The 17,000-nt window shown below is 38.2% G+C and overlaps 1 protein-coding gene across 1 annotated transcript; it reads right to left on the bottom strand.

The window, feature by feature from the left end:
- Nucleotides 1-3,079: 3,079 nt before the first annotated feature.
- On the bottom strand, nt 3,080-16,687 carry LOC121993790 (U11/U12 small nuclear ribonucleoprotein 25 kDa protein-like). Its single transcript, XM_042548100.1, has 3 exons — nt 16,414-16,687; nt 15,951-16,056; nt 3,080-3,209 (listed from the first exon to the last, which is right to left on the bottom strand). Exons 1-3 carry the CDS (start codon nt 16,628-16,630, stop codon nt 3,095-3,097), a joined length of 438 nt encoding a protein of 145 aa, XP_042404034.1. The 5' UTR covers nt 16,631-16,687; the 3' UTR covers nt 3,080-3,094.
- Nucleotides 16,688-17,000: the final 313 nt, after the last annotated feature.

Raw genomic sequence — 17,000 nt, 5'->3', positions numbered from 1 at the left:
ATTGTGGGGTTGTTAACAACGAGTTAGGTTGTAAACAACGTGGAATTAACTCTTATGGAGAAGAGTTTGTTTCCTTAGTTTTGATGTGTGACAAAGGGGGAGAATGGAGGGTTAAGTTAGGCCTTCATCCCAACTAGGGGGAGTTTGCTCCCTAGAAAAGGGAGAGAATGAAGGAAACTCTCATTCACAAAGAAGAAGTTAAGGCTATGAGATTTAGCCTTGTTATGAAGAAGAGGTTAAGACTATGAGATTTAGCCTTAGTATAAAGAAAAGAGTTAAGGCTATGGGATTTAGCCTAACTTAGAGGTATTGTCAAACATCAAAAAGGGGGAGATTGTTGGGGCAATTTCCCTAGGTCAAGTTTGACCAGTTTGACTAAGCTTGAGTTGGGTCAAGCTTGAGTCGTGATAGTTGAGTTTTGATATTTGACAATATATGGAGATTGCTGGTGCAATCGTCTGGCTGTGAAGATGGTCAAAGGGTTGATCAGGTTAATGAGAAGACAAGTCAAGTAGGTCAGGGTTGACAGGAGACTTGACTGAGAAAGTCCTAGTGAGTGGAGTTAGGTAGGAGAAAGTCCTGGTGATGAGCCAGGCAACTGGGAAAGTCCAAGTGTGATCTTGCAAAGGAAAAAGTCCTGGTAAGGAGCCAGGCAATTGGAAAGTCCAAGTGTGATCTTGGCAAAGGAGAAAGTCCTGATGAGGAGCTAGACAAGTGGAAAGTCCAAGTATGATCTTGGCAAAGGTTGTAAGTCTAAGCATGTGATCTTGGCAAGGTAAGTCCTAGTGTGACTTGGCAAGGAGAACTAGACAACTAGGATGAGTCCGAAGGAAGCTCCTGAAGGCAAAGCGTGAAGGATAGGGAGATATCTGAGGGACGCAAGGCTGAAGGAGGAGACTAGAAGGCTAGTTCGAGGTTGGTCGGGTGTGGTCAAATGCTAGGCATGGAGACCCAATAGGTCACGGTTGATCGAGAGTTGGGTTGGAGACTTTGGACTTGAGATTGAGTCAAGTCCAGGCTGGTCAATCGATCGGGCGATCGATTGAACCAGGGTCCAATCGATCAACCGAACGATTGGAGTGTGCTGCGAAGGAAGGAATGACCCAATCGATTGATCGATCTATTGATAGCATAAGTCGCGAGTACAGAGGCCTTCCCAATCGATCGGGCAATCGATTGGGAATCTCTAATCGATCGGTCGATCGATTGGAGCTGGGAGTTCTCGCGCGATCGCGAAAACACAGAGAGCGTCTGAATCGATCCACCGATCGATTTAGACTGTCCCAATCGATTGGTCGATCGATTGGGATTCGACCATTGCATAGGTTTCAGGTGATGGACGACTGCGATGGCTTGGGGATGACGTGGCAATCGATTGGGGTAGATTTCAAATGATTGGAGCCACTGTTTAAAGCCTGGGCGGAGCATTTTCTCGATAAAACTTTTGGTTCTTCTCTGCGAGCTTCAGTGATTCTTCACGCGAGTTTCCTCCAGCATCCATGCCAGTTCTTGAAGGCTCTTGGGAGTATTCTCTCAAGGTTTAAGAGGCAACAACAAGCAAGAGCAAGCAAGAAAAAGTGTATTTCAGTTGTATTTTTGTATTTCTTCTTGTGTGAGTGTTGTATTTGTTGTGTGGGTTTATACGAGACTTCTCCGCCTCCGGCTGTGATCGAGAAGGAGTGCTTTTCATAGTGGAGATAGGCGTCGTGTGTGGATCCTTGAATTAGTCACCTCATCTAGAGGTGGATACTAAGGAAATCCTATTGTTAGCATTGTAAGTGTTTTTGCTTTTATTTTCCGCTACATATCAAGACAAAGCAAGGCAACGCAAGCGCGACAAAACGCTATTCATCCCTCCTCTAGCGTGTGCATCTGTCCCAACAAGTCGTGATGTCGCGAACCAGGTGGAAGACTGGACGTATTGTGAAGTGGACGTCCAGCAGAAAGTCCTAGAGCCTTGGGCGCTGAGCAAAAGTCCAGTCGGTCTGGAGAACCGGTCTGGCAATAGGTAAACTCTATTGAGTGGAGTAGGTGAGGACGTGTTCCCCGGTGAAGGAAGAGTAGGTGTCGGTTCAACCTAGAATTTCCGGACGAAAAAATCTGAAGTCAGAATCGGATAGGTTGAAGACTGCCAAATATTTTATTTATCATGTCTATATTGTGCTAACTTTGTTTTACAGGGTATGGTTGATTTCTTATACTAACATATTTTATAAGAAGCGAATCAGACATGTTTGCCTCGGATGAACAGTACCCGAGGTGCCCTCCATGGAGCTTGGAGGCGCCTCGGGCACCCTTGTCGACAGCTCCGCAGCAAAGGTGCGAGGGCGCCTCCATGGAGCTTGGAGGTGCCCTGGACGCAGGTGGATGGCGCCCTCCATGCGGTTGGAGGCGCACTCAGGTGGATAAACGGCGAAAAGTCAAAAGCTTATCATCGCTACGGATCCGACGGGGTTGAGGGTGCCCTCCATGGTGTTGGAGGCACCCTCCACAGGATACTTAAGCACAGTTCGAGTAGCAGCCAGGACATTACTCGAAACTGCGATCCTTCTTCTGTGTGCTGCTCAAAGATCGATCCGACTAAGCCATAACTCGATCCCGACAACCAGAAGCTTCAAATTCTCTGTTTTTCATTGTCGGTATAATTTCTATTTTGCTCTATATTGTAAATCAAAATTGTATATTTCCGAGCTTATAGTGATTGCCCAAAGTAAACGCTTAACAAGCGTGGGCCTTGGAGTAGGAGTCACCACAGGCTCCGAACTAAGTAAAACCCTTGGTGTTATTGTGCATTGTTGTCTTATTTCCACTGCATTTTACTCATAGTTTTTCGAAAAAAAAATGAAAGCTATGAGTACTATTCATCTCCCCCTCTAGCGCTTTTTGATCCTACAGATATGAGTCTTTCTCAGAGAAAGGATGTGGACAGAAAATATAGTGGAAATTTCTTTCCTATGCTGCAGGTAGCATAACTCACGGATGTAGTAAGCATGGACGAAAGAAACAACAATAATAGTTTGGCTCATTAAGTAGAGGCTATTTCACAATTATCTGTCCAGAAATGACAAAGAAAACTAGTATATAAATAGAAGGTTTAAAAGTAGTTTACCTTGGAATTATTGCTTACGCCATATTCACTCAGCACAGAATTGTCATCAACCAGCTTTTCATTTTGATGAGAAAGACAAAAGTTAGCCCAGACATGCCTCCTGCCACAACAAATGAGCCAGTTCTGAAGCTTATACAGACAGCTTGTCAATATGCACTCGCAAACTTCCCGTGCTTATGCAATTTTGACAACTTAAAAAGGACTGGATATATCATCGTGGTATTTGTTCCAACTATTTAAGGTTAACTATAGTTTAATCACTCTATTAAGCTCTATGTTAAATTATATCTGTTAGTGTGTGCACTTATGTGTCAAGACACTTCTTAGGTATTTTATGGATAATTATTTAATAAAGGTAAGAATTTATCATTAATTATTTACTTTTCTGTATGTATATGATTAATGATAAAGTCTCACAGATTAATGGGTATATTAATCTAAAAACAGTCCTTGATCGGATAGATATCTAGAGGGGACATGGATATCTAGATCAACGCTGAGTATGACTAGGTCGAGATAGACCGGAGGGATGGATATCCAAGTTGTACTTGGGGGTACCTTGAGTTTAGAGGTACACTGGACACGACCCGCTCAAGAGGAGACCACATATTAATCATCATTGGTTATTCCTCTTATGAACGAGTATAACTAATCTTTTGACTTGAGACCTTCATTTATTCTATGCGTGGAGTTATGTGCTTTGACGTCGTTAAAAGCAGTCTTTAATCGGATTGTGATTAATACGGTAGTTGGGTGTATGACAAAACGTAGAGAGAATAGTGTTGAGTCAATAGAGGATTCATCGCTCTCTTGGATTAGGAGTTAACATCCTGGCCGCTTGATAGAGATATTTGTGACTCAAAATCCATGGCCATGGGAGGAATGATTTATCATTCAAGAGGAGTCTATTATATCTTGGAAATCAAGTAAAACAATTAATTTGGTAACGATGCATATTGTATCGAATTAATTGGGATGTAGGCTTAGATGAAGAGATTGAATTACACAGTAATCGGTTCATAGTGGTTTACAGTTTATGACTGATATTAATTTTATCACGTTGGGTGGCTAAAAACTATTGCTAGACGGTTACCTTAGTCTGTGTATGGATTTACACTGCCTTCGTGTATAAAACCTAGAGGGTCGCACGCATAGCACGTAGACATGAACAAGAGTATCGGAAGCGAGTCGAGATCAAGATCAAATATAGATTTATTTGATACAAAGAAGAGAGAATTCGAATAGCCAAAATCATAATGATTAATGGAGAATTCGAAGAGTCATCATAATGATAATTAATGAAGAATTTGAAGAGTTATCATAATGAAGGTCATAAATGAAGAATTTATGGAGCCTATAACTCTTCATCTTCCTTATTAATGAAGATCATAAATGATGAATTAATTGAAGGCTTAACTCTTCGTATTCCTTGGAAGCTATAAATAGCCATCCTCGGAAAGATTCAAAGTAAGGATTTCATTCTCTCCGTTTCTCCTTCGTCAACTTCGTCTTCCACTAGAAGAGATCGGTAGTGCTTCCATGACTTTGTCGATCCAAGTGGCTAGCACCTAACAGATCGTGTCAAGTTCATGATCTAGTGCACGTGGATACCGCTAGAGGAGTCACACGTGGGGCTCTTATCTGTCTTATTTGTCCGTGATATTATTCACACCTATCGAGGTCTCGAGGTATGTTTTATATAATTTTGTGCAAAACTATATGTACCACGAAAGATCCATGATTCAATATATGTCTTCCGCTGCGCTCCGAACCCAACAGTGGTATCAGAGCCATTCGTGGTTGGATCATATAGTACGAACCAGATTCTTCAAAATTTATTTGAGGAATCAGTGTTTCGAGAGATTTCAAAGAAATCTTAATTTCTTTATTTCAAGTTATATGCCGAAGCATTTCATGATAGAAATTAATTTTATCTAATAACATGTGAAGTAATACATGTTGTAATTTAGATATAAATTCCTTGTGGCATAAGTAGATTAACATGTTAAAAATCTCCGAGACCTATTTGTCTTAAAAGACTATAAGGAATAATGGAGATAAATCCCGTAATGAGATTGTGCAAATGCACAAGTAGTTAATTATGGTGAGACATTTTAACAATTACAAAAAATCCCTTAAATATATTAAAGTCAAGATTTGTTAAATGCCCTCCACTAATAACTATGATGATAGTTAGAGTTTTTACATAAGTCGGTACAGCTCAGCTTTGGGCTTGTGTCAAAACATCTATAATTTATCATAATTATTAGTGGGTCGACTTAACTCAAATTCGTTGACTTGTTTAGCTCAGCTAAGGTTAACTGATTTGAGGGGCGAGAGTTGAGAATATAAGGCTCGACAAGAATATACCGAAAGTCACATAGATTTGTGATTGGCAAGTTAAGGCCTACTTGATGAATGTAGCATGTAGGTACAGCTCAGCTGTGTGCATTCTATATGATTCAGGGTTTCGGTCCTATTAGGAATTATTACCAACTAATTCCCGATTCTGACAGTGAGGGTTGTTGGACTTGAATAAAATAATAGGAGTTATAAAAGACCTTTATTAAATAATTCCACAAATACTAAAACTCTACTTTAAATTTTAGATGGTAAACACAAGTACCTTATCGCTGCGAAGCATTCTCGAGAAAGAGAATATCCTCCTCGGTTCCAACTACCTAGATTGGTATAGGAAACTAAAAATCGTCTTAAGACATGAGAGAAAAATTTATGTGCTTGAAGATGAACCACTGAAAGAGCCTACACCCGATGCTTCAGAGGAAGATCAGTCATATTATTCACAGTATATGGAAGATGCACTGGATGTGCAATGTATTATGCTGTCTTCTATGTCTCCCGAGTTGCAGAGACAGCATGAGAACATGAGTGCTAGGGAGATTGATCATCACTTACGTAAGCTCTTCCAAGAGAGTGCGAGAGTAGAGAGGTATGAAACCTCTTGAGCACTATTTCGTACCATGCTGGAGGAAGGAAACCAAGTTGGGTCTCATGTACTCAAGATGATCGGGTACATAGAGAGGCTCGAGAGCTTAGGTTCCAAGTTGGACCAAGACTTGGCTGTTGACCTAATCTTGTCGTCACTACCTCCATCATTTTCTCAGTTTGTGTTGAACTTCAACATGAATAGCATGGACAAGAGTTTGACTGATCTGATGGTAATGTTGAAAACCGCTGAGAAGGATATGAAGGTAAATCCTTCACTGCATGCAATGATGGTCAGAAAGACCAACAAACACCCTGGCACCGGGAAGTTTAATCCTAAGGCTAATGCAGTGAAGAATCCTAAATATCAAGCTCAAAAGAAGCTTAAGAAAGGGATGCAGGTACCCCAATCTGATGAGAAGGAGGCCATGTGCTTTCATTGTGGCAAGAAAGGTCACTGGAAGAAAAACTGCTATATTTTCATGAAGAAGAATGCCAGTGGAGCGGATGCTTCAGGTATCTTTATGATAGAGTGCAATCTTTCTGTTTCTTCATCATGGGTCATAGATTCTAGAAGTAGTTCTCACATTTGTGCGAACATGCAGGGTCTAAGTGACTACAAACGGTTGTCCAAGGGCGAAATGGACCTACGAGTAGCTAATGGAGCGAGAGTTACTGCGTTAGCTGTAGGAACCTATTCAATAAATTTGCCTAGCGGACTTGTTTTGAATTTCGAAAACTGTTATTTTGTTCCTAGTTTCTCAAAAAATATCATTTCGATGTCAAGTTTAGACACCAAAGGATTTGTATTTCAATTCAAGGACAAGTTATGTTCCTTTTATTTGAATAATGTATTCTATGGGAATGGTTCATTGAATAATGGTCTTTATGTTCTTAACTTAGATGAACCGATCTATTGTATTGAAAGTAAGAAACAGAAATTACATGACTCAAACTTAACATATCTCTGGCACTGTAGACTTGGTCATATAACCTAGAAACGCATCGCTAGATTACTCAATAATGGGTATTTGGACTCTTTTGAATTAGAGCCCATAGATACATGCGAAGCATGTTTACAAGGAAAAATGACCAAGAAGCCTTTCACCAAGATAGGTGAACGGGCAAAGGAACCACTAGAACTCATACATAGTGATGTTTGTGGGCCATTGCAAGTTCAGGCTAGAGGAGCGTATACCTACTTCGTGACTTTTACTGACGATTTAAGTAGATATGGATATGTCTACTTAATGAGACATAAGTCTGAAACTCTAGATAAGTTTAAAGAGTTCAAGAATGAAGTAGAAAATCAACGTGGCAAGAAGATTAAGGCCCTTCGGAGTGATCGAGGTGGCGAGTATCTAAGTCAAGAGTTCATTGATTACCTAAAAGAGTGTGGGATAATTTCCCAACTTACACCTCCTAGAACACCGGAGTGGAATGGTGTTTCGGAAAGGAGAAATCGCACACTCATGGATATGGTTAGATCAATGATGAGTCATGCAAGTCTTCCAATGTCATTTGGGGGCTATGCCTTAGAAACAGCAGCATACACATTTAACCGAGTTCCAACCAAGACAGTAGATAAGACTCCTTATGAATTATGGTTTGGAAAGAAACTAAATTTATCTTATCTTAAGATATGGGGTTGTGATGCTTACGTGAAGAATGAAAATTCTAATAAGCTTGCAGCAAGATCCATAAAATGTACGTTTGTAGGTTATCCCAAAGCTACAATGGGATATTATTTTTATCTCCCAAGTGAGCACAAAGTTATTGTTGCTCGATATGCTACTTTCTTAGAAAAGGAATTTATTTCTAAAGAAAATAGTGGGAGTAAAGTAAGTCTTGAAGAAATTATAGACTCTACAAACAGGTTGGAAGATGAACAGTTGGACAATGAGACAATGCCACAAGCACAAGTGTCTCCTTCATCCGGGACTGCTCAAGAAACACGAGATCAACGTAAGTCTACAAGAATACACCCAGATCCAAACAGATATGGTTGGCTGGTAACCCAAGATGAGGAAGTGCTACTCATCGAAGATGATGAACCGTTGACTTACGAGGAAGCAGTTGCTTCAAATGATTTTGAGAAATGGCTGGAAGCCATGAAATCTAAAATGGACTCCATGTGCACCAACCAAGTTTGGGAGTTGGTTGATGTGCCAGTTGGGGAAAAACCCATAAGGTGCAAATGGATCTTCAAGAAAAAGATTGACATAGATGGGAACATAAGTACCTATAAAGCTAGGCTTGTGGCAAAGGGTTTCAATCAACGTCATGGAATTGACTATGATGAAACATTTTCGCCCGTTGCAATGCTTAAGTCCATTAGAATTTTGCTAGCTATAGCAGCTTACAAGGACTACGAGATTTGGCAAATGGATGTTAAAACTGCTTTCCTAAATGGAAGGTTACAGGAGGAAGTATATATGGTACAACCTCCCGATTTTATAAAATCCGAGAACGCCAATAAAGTATGTAAGCTCAAGAAGTCCATTTATGGACTAAAGCAAGCATCTCGGAGTTGGAATCTGCGATTTGACGAAGCCATTAAAGATTTTTCTTTTGTCAAGAATCCAGAAGAACCTTGCGTTTACAAGAAGGTTAGTGGGAGCAAGATTACGTTCCTAGTGTTGTATGTTGATGACATACTTCTTATAGGCAATGACATCCCTAGCCTAGAATCTACCAAGACTTGGTTGGGAGAGTGTTTCTCAATGAAAGATCTTGGAGATGCAACCTATGTCTTAGGTATTAGAATATACCGAGATAGACAAAGTAGGTTACTAGGGTTGAGTCAAGGTGTATACATTGATAAAATGTTGAATAGATTTGGTATGCAGGACTCCAAAAGAGGATATTTACCAGTGTCACATGGTGTGCATCTTTCCAAAGCTATGTGTCCAGGAACACATGAGGAAAGAAGTAGAATGGACAAGATACCTTATGCTTCGGCTATAGGGTCCATAATGTATGCTATGATATGCACTCGACCAGATGTCTCGTATGCATTAAGCATGACGAGTAGATATCAGTCAGATCCTGGAGAGAGTCATTAGACTGCGGTAAAGATTATCCTCAAGTATCTTAGAAGAACAAAGAACATGTTCTTAATTTTTGGAGGAGACGAGGAATTAGTCGTCAGAGGATATACTGACGCAAGTTTTCAAACAGATCGGGATGATCTGAAGTCGCAACAAGGATATGTGTTTTGTCTGAATGGAGCAGCTGTTTGCTGGAGGAGTTCCAAGCAGGAGACAGTTGCAGATTCAACAGGTGAGTCCGAGTATATAGCAGCTTCAGAGACAGCAAAGGAAGCTGTGTGGATCAAGAACTTCATAGCGGAGCTTGAAGTGGTTCCTAGCATTGTTGATCCAGTTGTCCTATACTATGACAATAATGCGGCCATAGCACAGGCAAAGGAGCCAAGGTCTCACCAACGATCCAAGCATGTACTAAGGAAGTATCACCTCCTTAGGGAGATTATTCATAGGGGTGATGTGTTGATTAGCAGAGTAGATACCAGCGAGAATATCGCAGACCCACTCACAAAGGCCTTACCTCTACAGAAACATGAGACCCATGTGAGGAGCCTAGGACTGAGAGTCCGTAGTGTTTGGCAATAATGCAAGTGGGAGATTGTTAGTGTGTGCACTTATGTGCCAAGACACTCCTTATGTATTTTATGGATAATTATTTAATAAAGGCAAGAATTTATCATTAATTATTTACTTTTCTGTACGTATATGATTAATGATAAAGTCCCACAGATTAATGGGTATATTAATCTAAAAACAATCCTTCATCGAATAGATATCTAGAGGGGACATGGATATCTAGATCAACGCTGAGTATGACTAGGTCGAGATAGACCGGAGGGATGGATATCCAAGTTGTACTTAGGGGTGCCTTAAGTTTAGAGGTACACTGGACACGACCCGCTCAAGAGGAGACCATATATTAAGCATCATTGGTTATTTCTCTTATGAACGAGTGCAACTAATCTTTTGACTTGAGACCTTCATTTATTCTATGCGTGGAGTTATGTGCTTTGACGTCGTTAAAAGCAGTCTTTAATCGGATTGTGATTAATACGGTAGTTGGGTGTATGACAAAACGTAGAGAGAATAGTGTTGAGTCAATAGAGGATTCATCGCTCTCTTGGATTAGGAGTTAACATCCTGGCCACTTGATAGAGATATTTGTGACTCAAAATCCATGGCCATGGGAGGAATGATTTATCATTCAAGAGGAGTTTATTAAATCTTGGAAATCAAGTAAAACAATTAATTTGGTAATGATGCATAATGTATCGAATTAATTGGGATGTAGGCTTAGATGAAGAGATTGAATTACACAGTAATCGGTTCATAGTGGTTTACAGTTTATGACTGATATTAATTTTATCACGTTGGGTGGCTAAAAACTGTTTCTAGACGGTTACCTTAGTCTGTGTATGGATTTACACTGCCTTCGTGTATAAAACCTAGAGGGTCGCACGCATAGCACGTAGACATGAACAAGAGTATCGGAAGCGAGTCGAGATCAAGATCAAATATGGATTTATTTGATACAAAGAAGAGAGAATTCGAATAGTCAAAATCATGATGATTAATGGAGAATTCGAAGAGTCATCATAATGATAATTAATGAAGAATTTGAAGAGTTATCATAATGAAGGTCATAAATGAAGAATTTATGGAGCCTATAACTCTTCATCTTCCTTATTAATGAAGATCATAAATGATGAATTAATTGAAGGCTTAACTCTTCGTATTCCTTGGAAGCTATAAATAGTCATCCTCGGAAAGATTCAAAGTAAGGATTTCATTCTCTCCGTTTCTCCTTCGTCAACTTCGTCTTCCACTAGAAGAGATCGGTAGTGCTTCCAAGACTTTGTCGATCCAAGTGGCTAGCACCTAACGGATCGTGTCAAGTTCGTGATCTAGTGCGCGTGGATACCGCTAGAGGAGTCACACGTGGGGCTCTTATCTGTCTTATTTGTCCGTGATATTATTCACACCTATCGAGGTCTCGAGGTATGTTTTATATAATTTTGTGCAAAACTATATGTACCACGAAAGATCCATGATTCATTATATGTGTAACGCCCTGCCTCTCCTGCTAAGGCCACGGGGGTTACTTTACCCTACTTAACAACTTATTAACTTATTACAGCGGAAGTCTTACTTGTAAATTTTTGAAACATAGAATACATATGTCATACTTTACATTATTTCAAGACATATAGGAATTAACATGATAAAATGACATGGAGTTACAATCATAAAAAAAATATCAACCAAGCACAATTCATATTTAATGAAAGCAGGTCTTTTCTTCTTTAGCCAGTCACTACCACACACATCCTGCTAGCCCCTCCTGCTGCCCCCTAGTTCATCCAACCTTTGCCCTTATCTGTGGTACAAGAAAGTAAGCTGTGAGCACTCATGGCTCAGTAAGTTTCCTTTCCTACTCACAAAATCCGTATAGCATGTCAACAATCACAAAGCATATATCAAAGCATAAAGTATCATAGCATATCATACATGGTCATCATACATATCATGAGCACAATCATAGATATCATGGCATAATCATGGCATAAACACAAGGTAGCATGGCATATCATAACATGAACATCATACTCATCATGGCATATTCAAAAAGTATATGCAAGGTGAACTTTTAAAACATGCATCATGTCTTGTTAAAACGTATAGTATAGATACTTAAACATAATCTCAACATAAGAGGGGATCCCGGCTTGTACCACGTACATAAATGCGCGCGTCCTAGTAGGTCCAAGGTAGCAAGTCTTGAACCCTACAAGGCATATACTAGGCCCGTTTCTTAGTCCATCGACCTAGGGGCACTTAGGAGCCCATCCCTAACGAGGCCCGTTTCTTAGTCCATCGACCCCGGGGCGCTTATGGAGCCCACCCTTGGTACAAGCCTTAAAAGTAAAATAACATGTCATATTTACTTAGTCCATATCACTCATGTCATATTCATATCATGAAGAGTGCTCTTGATCTCACTTATAGGGAAGCAACTCTTTTAGGCATAGCTTAAAGCATGTATATTTGAGCACACAGCATATCATGATTTTGAGCACACAACATATCATGAACACATGCATAATTAAGCATACAACCTATCATGAGTTTAAGCACACAGCATATCATGAATTTGAGCACATAGCATATCATGAGTTTAGGCACATAGCATATCATGAATTTGAGCACATAGCATATCATGAGATTGAGCACACAGCATATCATGAAAATAAGCACATAGCATATCATGACATCAAGTACACAGCATATCATAAAATAAGCACATAGCATATTATGAAATTTAGCACACAGCATATCATGAAAATGAGCACATAACATATCATGAAATCAAGCACACAGCATGTCATGGATAGGACCTAACATATATAAATGAACATCACAGCATGTCATACTCTCCACATATCATAAAGCATTGCATGTGAAGTTCATGGAAGAACACAATTAGGTTTCTAACCCTAGTAACAAGTGGTGGCCGAAACATGTAGAGATGGTTTAGGTTATCAAGCAACAAAAGAACATGTGTACCCTAAACATCTATCATTTCTTATGACATAAGAGGCATCTTAAGCATGTTAGGTATAGGTTCCAAGCTTTCTAGGTCCCTTTTCATAACCTGGCCGAAACTCATTAAGCCTCCTTTTGGGATTATTAACAACATACAAGCATGAACAACCCTAATAATTTTCATATCATATTCCATAAGAAACCACTTGAGCATATTTGATTTAGGTTCTAAGTTCTCTAAGCCTTTAACCCTAACATGGCCGAAACCCTAGCAACATGTTTCTAGGTTACAAGCAACATGAAAAGGTTGATCTTCATACTAACATATCAATACATATCATGAGAATCACCATAAGTACTTTTAGTCTAAGTTTCAAGCTTCTCAAGCCTTTTAACCTAATGTGGCCGAATCTTGTAAGCATGGGAATTAAGTTCTAGTGGAATATTAGCATGAAGACCATAAGAACTTTCCTAGCATTCATTTAAAATAATAACATGGACCACTTAGTTTAGAAATTTAAGCATCCTAGGTCTTAAAAATAATTGTGGCCGAATGCTAAAGAACAAGGATTCAAGTTTCAAGCAACATGTGAACATTAATTTATTTCATATCTCTTCATCAAGTAGATCATAAGTATCTTAGACTTGCTTTAAACTTTCCTAGGGTTCAAGTTAAAATGGCCGAATCATCATATACATAAGAAATATTGTTCAACTTAACCTAAGATCATGGCATGTCATATTAGCTTCATATCTCGTCTTATGAGAATCATAGCATGCTTAAATTTTTAGGTTAAAGCCCTTCTAGGCCCTCAACTCTATCATGGCCGAATGTATATGAATATGGAATCAAGTTTAAGTTGACATACACGGGGGAAAAACATTAACAACACCATTTATCATGAGGTACACATCATAAGAACAAGGGAACATGCTTGGTTTAAGTTTAGAGCTCTTCTAGTTCTTTTGTTCCTTCTATGCCGAAAATCTAAGTTCATAAATTTATGTTCTAACCAAACATTCTAGCATGAAAATATTAGTTTAACCCTCCTACCATAAGGTACATAACATAAGCAACATCATGAACATATCTTAGTTGGTTTTCAAGGTTCTTTAAACTCTTTCTTTTTGTTTGGCCGAAACCCTCATGAAACAACCCTAGGTTTTTAAGCAATATTTTTACATAACAATCACATAGCTATTGTACCACAGGTGAGGGGAACTTACATCCTTTCGCTTGTGGTTTTTCTTAAGGAGGAAAGTGTTCTAGTTGTTAAGGAAGGAAGAAGGTTCTTCTTCTTGTGCCTCCTTTGATTTCCTTTGCTTGGGAGGGCTAGAACTTGAAGATTTCTTCTTGGAAATTAGCTTCCTTGGAGAAGAACTTGACTTAGTGCTCGGATCAAAGAGTGGGAGGATCTCCTAGTCTCGGTGAAGAAAAGAAAAGGAGGAAGGAGGAGGAAGAATGAGGAAAATGAGAGATTTACTTCTCATTTTTTCTATTTATTCATCATGAGAGGAATTTATGCCTTCATTAATCTTTTCCTTAATTCATCCATTACTCCTCTCTTGATTCCCACTAAAATGAGTAGAGGGAAGGGTGAGGAAGACAACTTGCCTTCTTCTTGTTCCTTCTCTTAACCAAGAGGGAGAAGAGGTGAGCAATTTGGTTTTCTCTTGCTCTTTGCTTTATTTTTTCTTCTCTCCTTTAACTAACATTTTTATTCCTTCCTATGCATATGTTACTCTCTATCCTAGTGGTGATCATGCCATTAATCTTTCCCCATTATTGGTGGGAGGTTCAAGGTTCAATCCTTGGCCTCTCCACCTCTTACCTTTTATTTTTATTTTGTTTCTTACTCTTCTTTTTCTCTTATTATTTTTATTTATTTCCATGCTCTTAATGAGAATAATACTCATGTATTTATAAAAATTCGTGGGTGTTACAATATGTCTTCCGCTGCGCTCCGATTCCAACAATATCAATTGTAACATGATACGGAAATGTGAATGATCAATTTACTACTTTTATATTTAGAACAATATTGTACATTACCTTCATTTCTTAAATAGTAATAAAACATATCTCTAAAACTTGACCATCTTCTTAAGCCTTAAAATTTCAATTAATAGTTAACAAATTTACACCTTGATTTCTCAAACTCATCCAATATTCAATCATAATATCATTTGGCCGTGTACTTTTGCTTAAGTTCATTTTCTTTAAAGCTATTTTGATCTTATTCAATGTTACATCAAGAGCAATTCTAATGTTCTTAAATTTACAATAGTCTTGTCTCTAAAATCAAATTGTCTGCAAAATGGTCAATAACAATTTGTTTTCAAGATACTAAACCAATAACCTCAGAAGTTTAAAGAAAAATAAATAATTTGTATTGAAGAAAAAAAACTAAAACAACCTTTAAATATGATATTAGAGAACAAAGACAAAAATGAAATTAGTTGTTAATGCCAACAATTTGCCACAACAAGATCCTTAGATCACTAATATTGTTCCTTAAATTGCTAAATTAGGATTAGGTGTTTCATTTTTACTAACAAGCTTGGGTTTTTTTAAAAACAATCTGAATGATGGCAACAGCAAGGTGTTTGAATGTTGATGTATTTTAGGCAAGATAACTAACTAGGTAGAAATCATCAAAGGTGTCAATTAATGTTCCTCAGAGCCTATTTCATTTGCTATTTTTTAGGTTAAGTATGCTGATAATTTTTGTTACCGAATCAATGACAAGGTCATCAACAGTGATAGCATTCATAAGGAATCATATCAGGCACTTGAGTGCATTGATTGACTTGCAAATCATAATTGATTTTTTTTCTTCATTTCTTTGTCTCATTACTAAGAGCTTACTCTTCTATATATTTTAATGACAAGTCTAATGAAAACTATTTGTCTTGTAGTAAATGAATAGCTAACATAGGATATAAAATATATATATATATACTAGTAACTAAAGGAATACTAGTAGAGATGAGAAAACAATGAGACAACAAATCCCATGGGCTCTATGTGCATAAGGGCTATATTTTCACAAATGAACATTGAAGCCACAGCATTCTTACAATTTGAGACATACTCAGAACTATAAAAAAGTGGTTAATAAGTTATATTATTACTCGAAATAAACAAATATATTGTAGTTTCCAACTAAATTTAGTGCGCAATAAGGTCAAATGTTCACAAACTAGTCTGCTCAAACATAATTGCATTGTTATATTCACAATATATTATATGTTTCCCTGAAATCTTTAGAAGAGCATGAGCAAGTGAGATAGCATAAGAATACCATGAAATGTGGCGATGACCCATTGCTGTTTGCTCCATCTCATTTATTTTCTTCTTGATTGCTAATTTCAAATCCTTAACGGTAGCAGAGTTCAGCACAGCAACATCTTCAAAACAGAGAAAGCAGCCATTTTAAAAAATGTCTGGCTAAATAACTATCATGTATGATTTGTCATGTACACATACAAACACATGTTTTTTTAATAAATGTTCAACTCTCATTATTGATTTTTTTTTTTTGAAGTTTTATGGTATGACTCAGTACATAATCCTTCTACAACTAGTACAATATTGCAAGCCTCAACCATCCCTAAACATTGCAGTAACATTATCGTAGAGTATCTATAGCCTACAGTTAGATGGGATTCAATTACTTCAATGGTAAATCTACATACATGGAATTCAAATCAAATTCTAAGGTACCTTAATACTAATATCCATCTTAGTGCAAGTCATTTTCATACCGAATGAGGTATTGTCCATCTTAACTATAGTTATCTTCATTGCACTGCCTAGCTCCAAGTTTATCAAGGTGTCAACATCTACAAGGGTAGGTTTCTTCGAAACATCTGCCAGAATTGGATCATCCAGGAGAGTTGAAAGCATAGATTGAAGTTGGGCTTTCTTGGTTGTTATGCTGCTATAGCCGATATCTTCCTCAGCTTTGGAACTGGATTCCATCTCTGCAAGCAATCACAACGGTTGATGATATCAAATTACAAATTGCCATAACAATTCAAAATCTATCAAATCGCGCCTAGATTAAATTCAAAATCGCCTAGATTCCATCTCTGCACGAGCGTGATGGCGGCGAAAATCGCGACAGTGGAGATCGCGAGAAGTACGGCACGGTAATTCAAAATCTATCAAATCGAACCGATTAAACTCCGATTTGGTTCAGATACGCCTAGATTAAATTGAAAACTATTATGCGATGGCTCAAGTTTAGTAGAGCCCTAAAATAATTTTTTTTAAGTATTTGACATTGTTTTAAAAAATAATTCATTCATCCTTGTTTATTCGGACTTGGACCGATAATTAACCTAAAACA

This window comes from Zingiber officinale, chromosome 6A (assembly GCF_018446385.1).
Source record: "Zingiber officinale cultivar Zhangliang chromosome 6A, Zo_v1.1, whole genome shotgun sequence".
NCBI lineage: Eukaryota > Viridiplantae > Streptophyta > Magnoliopsida > Zingiberales > Zingiberaceae > Zingiber > Zingiber officinale.
This window is presented reverse-complemented; position numbering and strand designations above follow the sequence as displayed.

What these genes read in the sequence shown, in the direction of transcription:
- LOC121993790 (XM_042548100.1), bottom strand. Translation starts at nt 16,630, where the DNA reads ATGGAATCCAGTTCCAAAGCTGAGGAAGATATCGGCTATAGCAGCATA. An exon ending in GATGGACAATACCTCATTCG is followed by an intron (nt 16,057 to 16,413) that starts GTATGAAAATGA and finishes TCTGTTTTGAAG; the next exon opens with ATGTTGCTGTGCTGAACTCT. An exon ending in GGTCATCGCCACATTTCATG is followed by an intron (nt 3,210 to 15,950) that starts GTATTCTTATGC and finishes TTGTTGTGGCAG; the next exon opens with GAGGCATGTCTGGGCTAACT.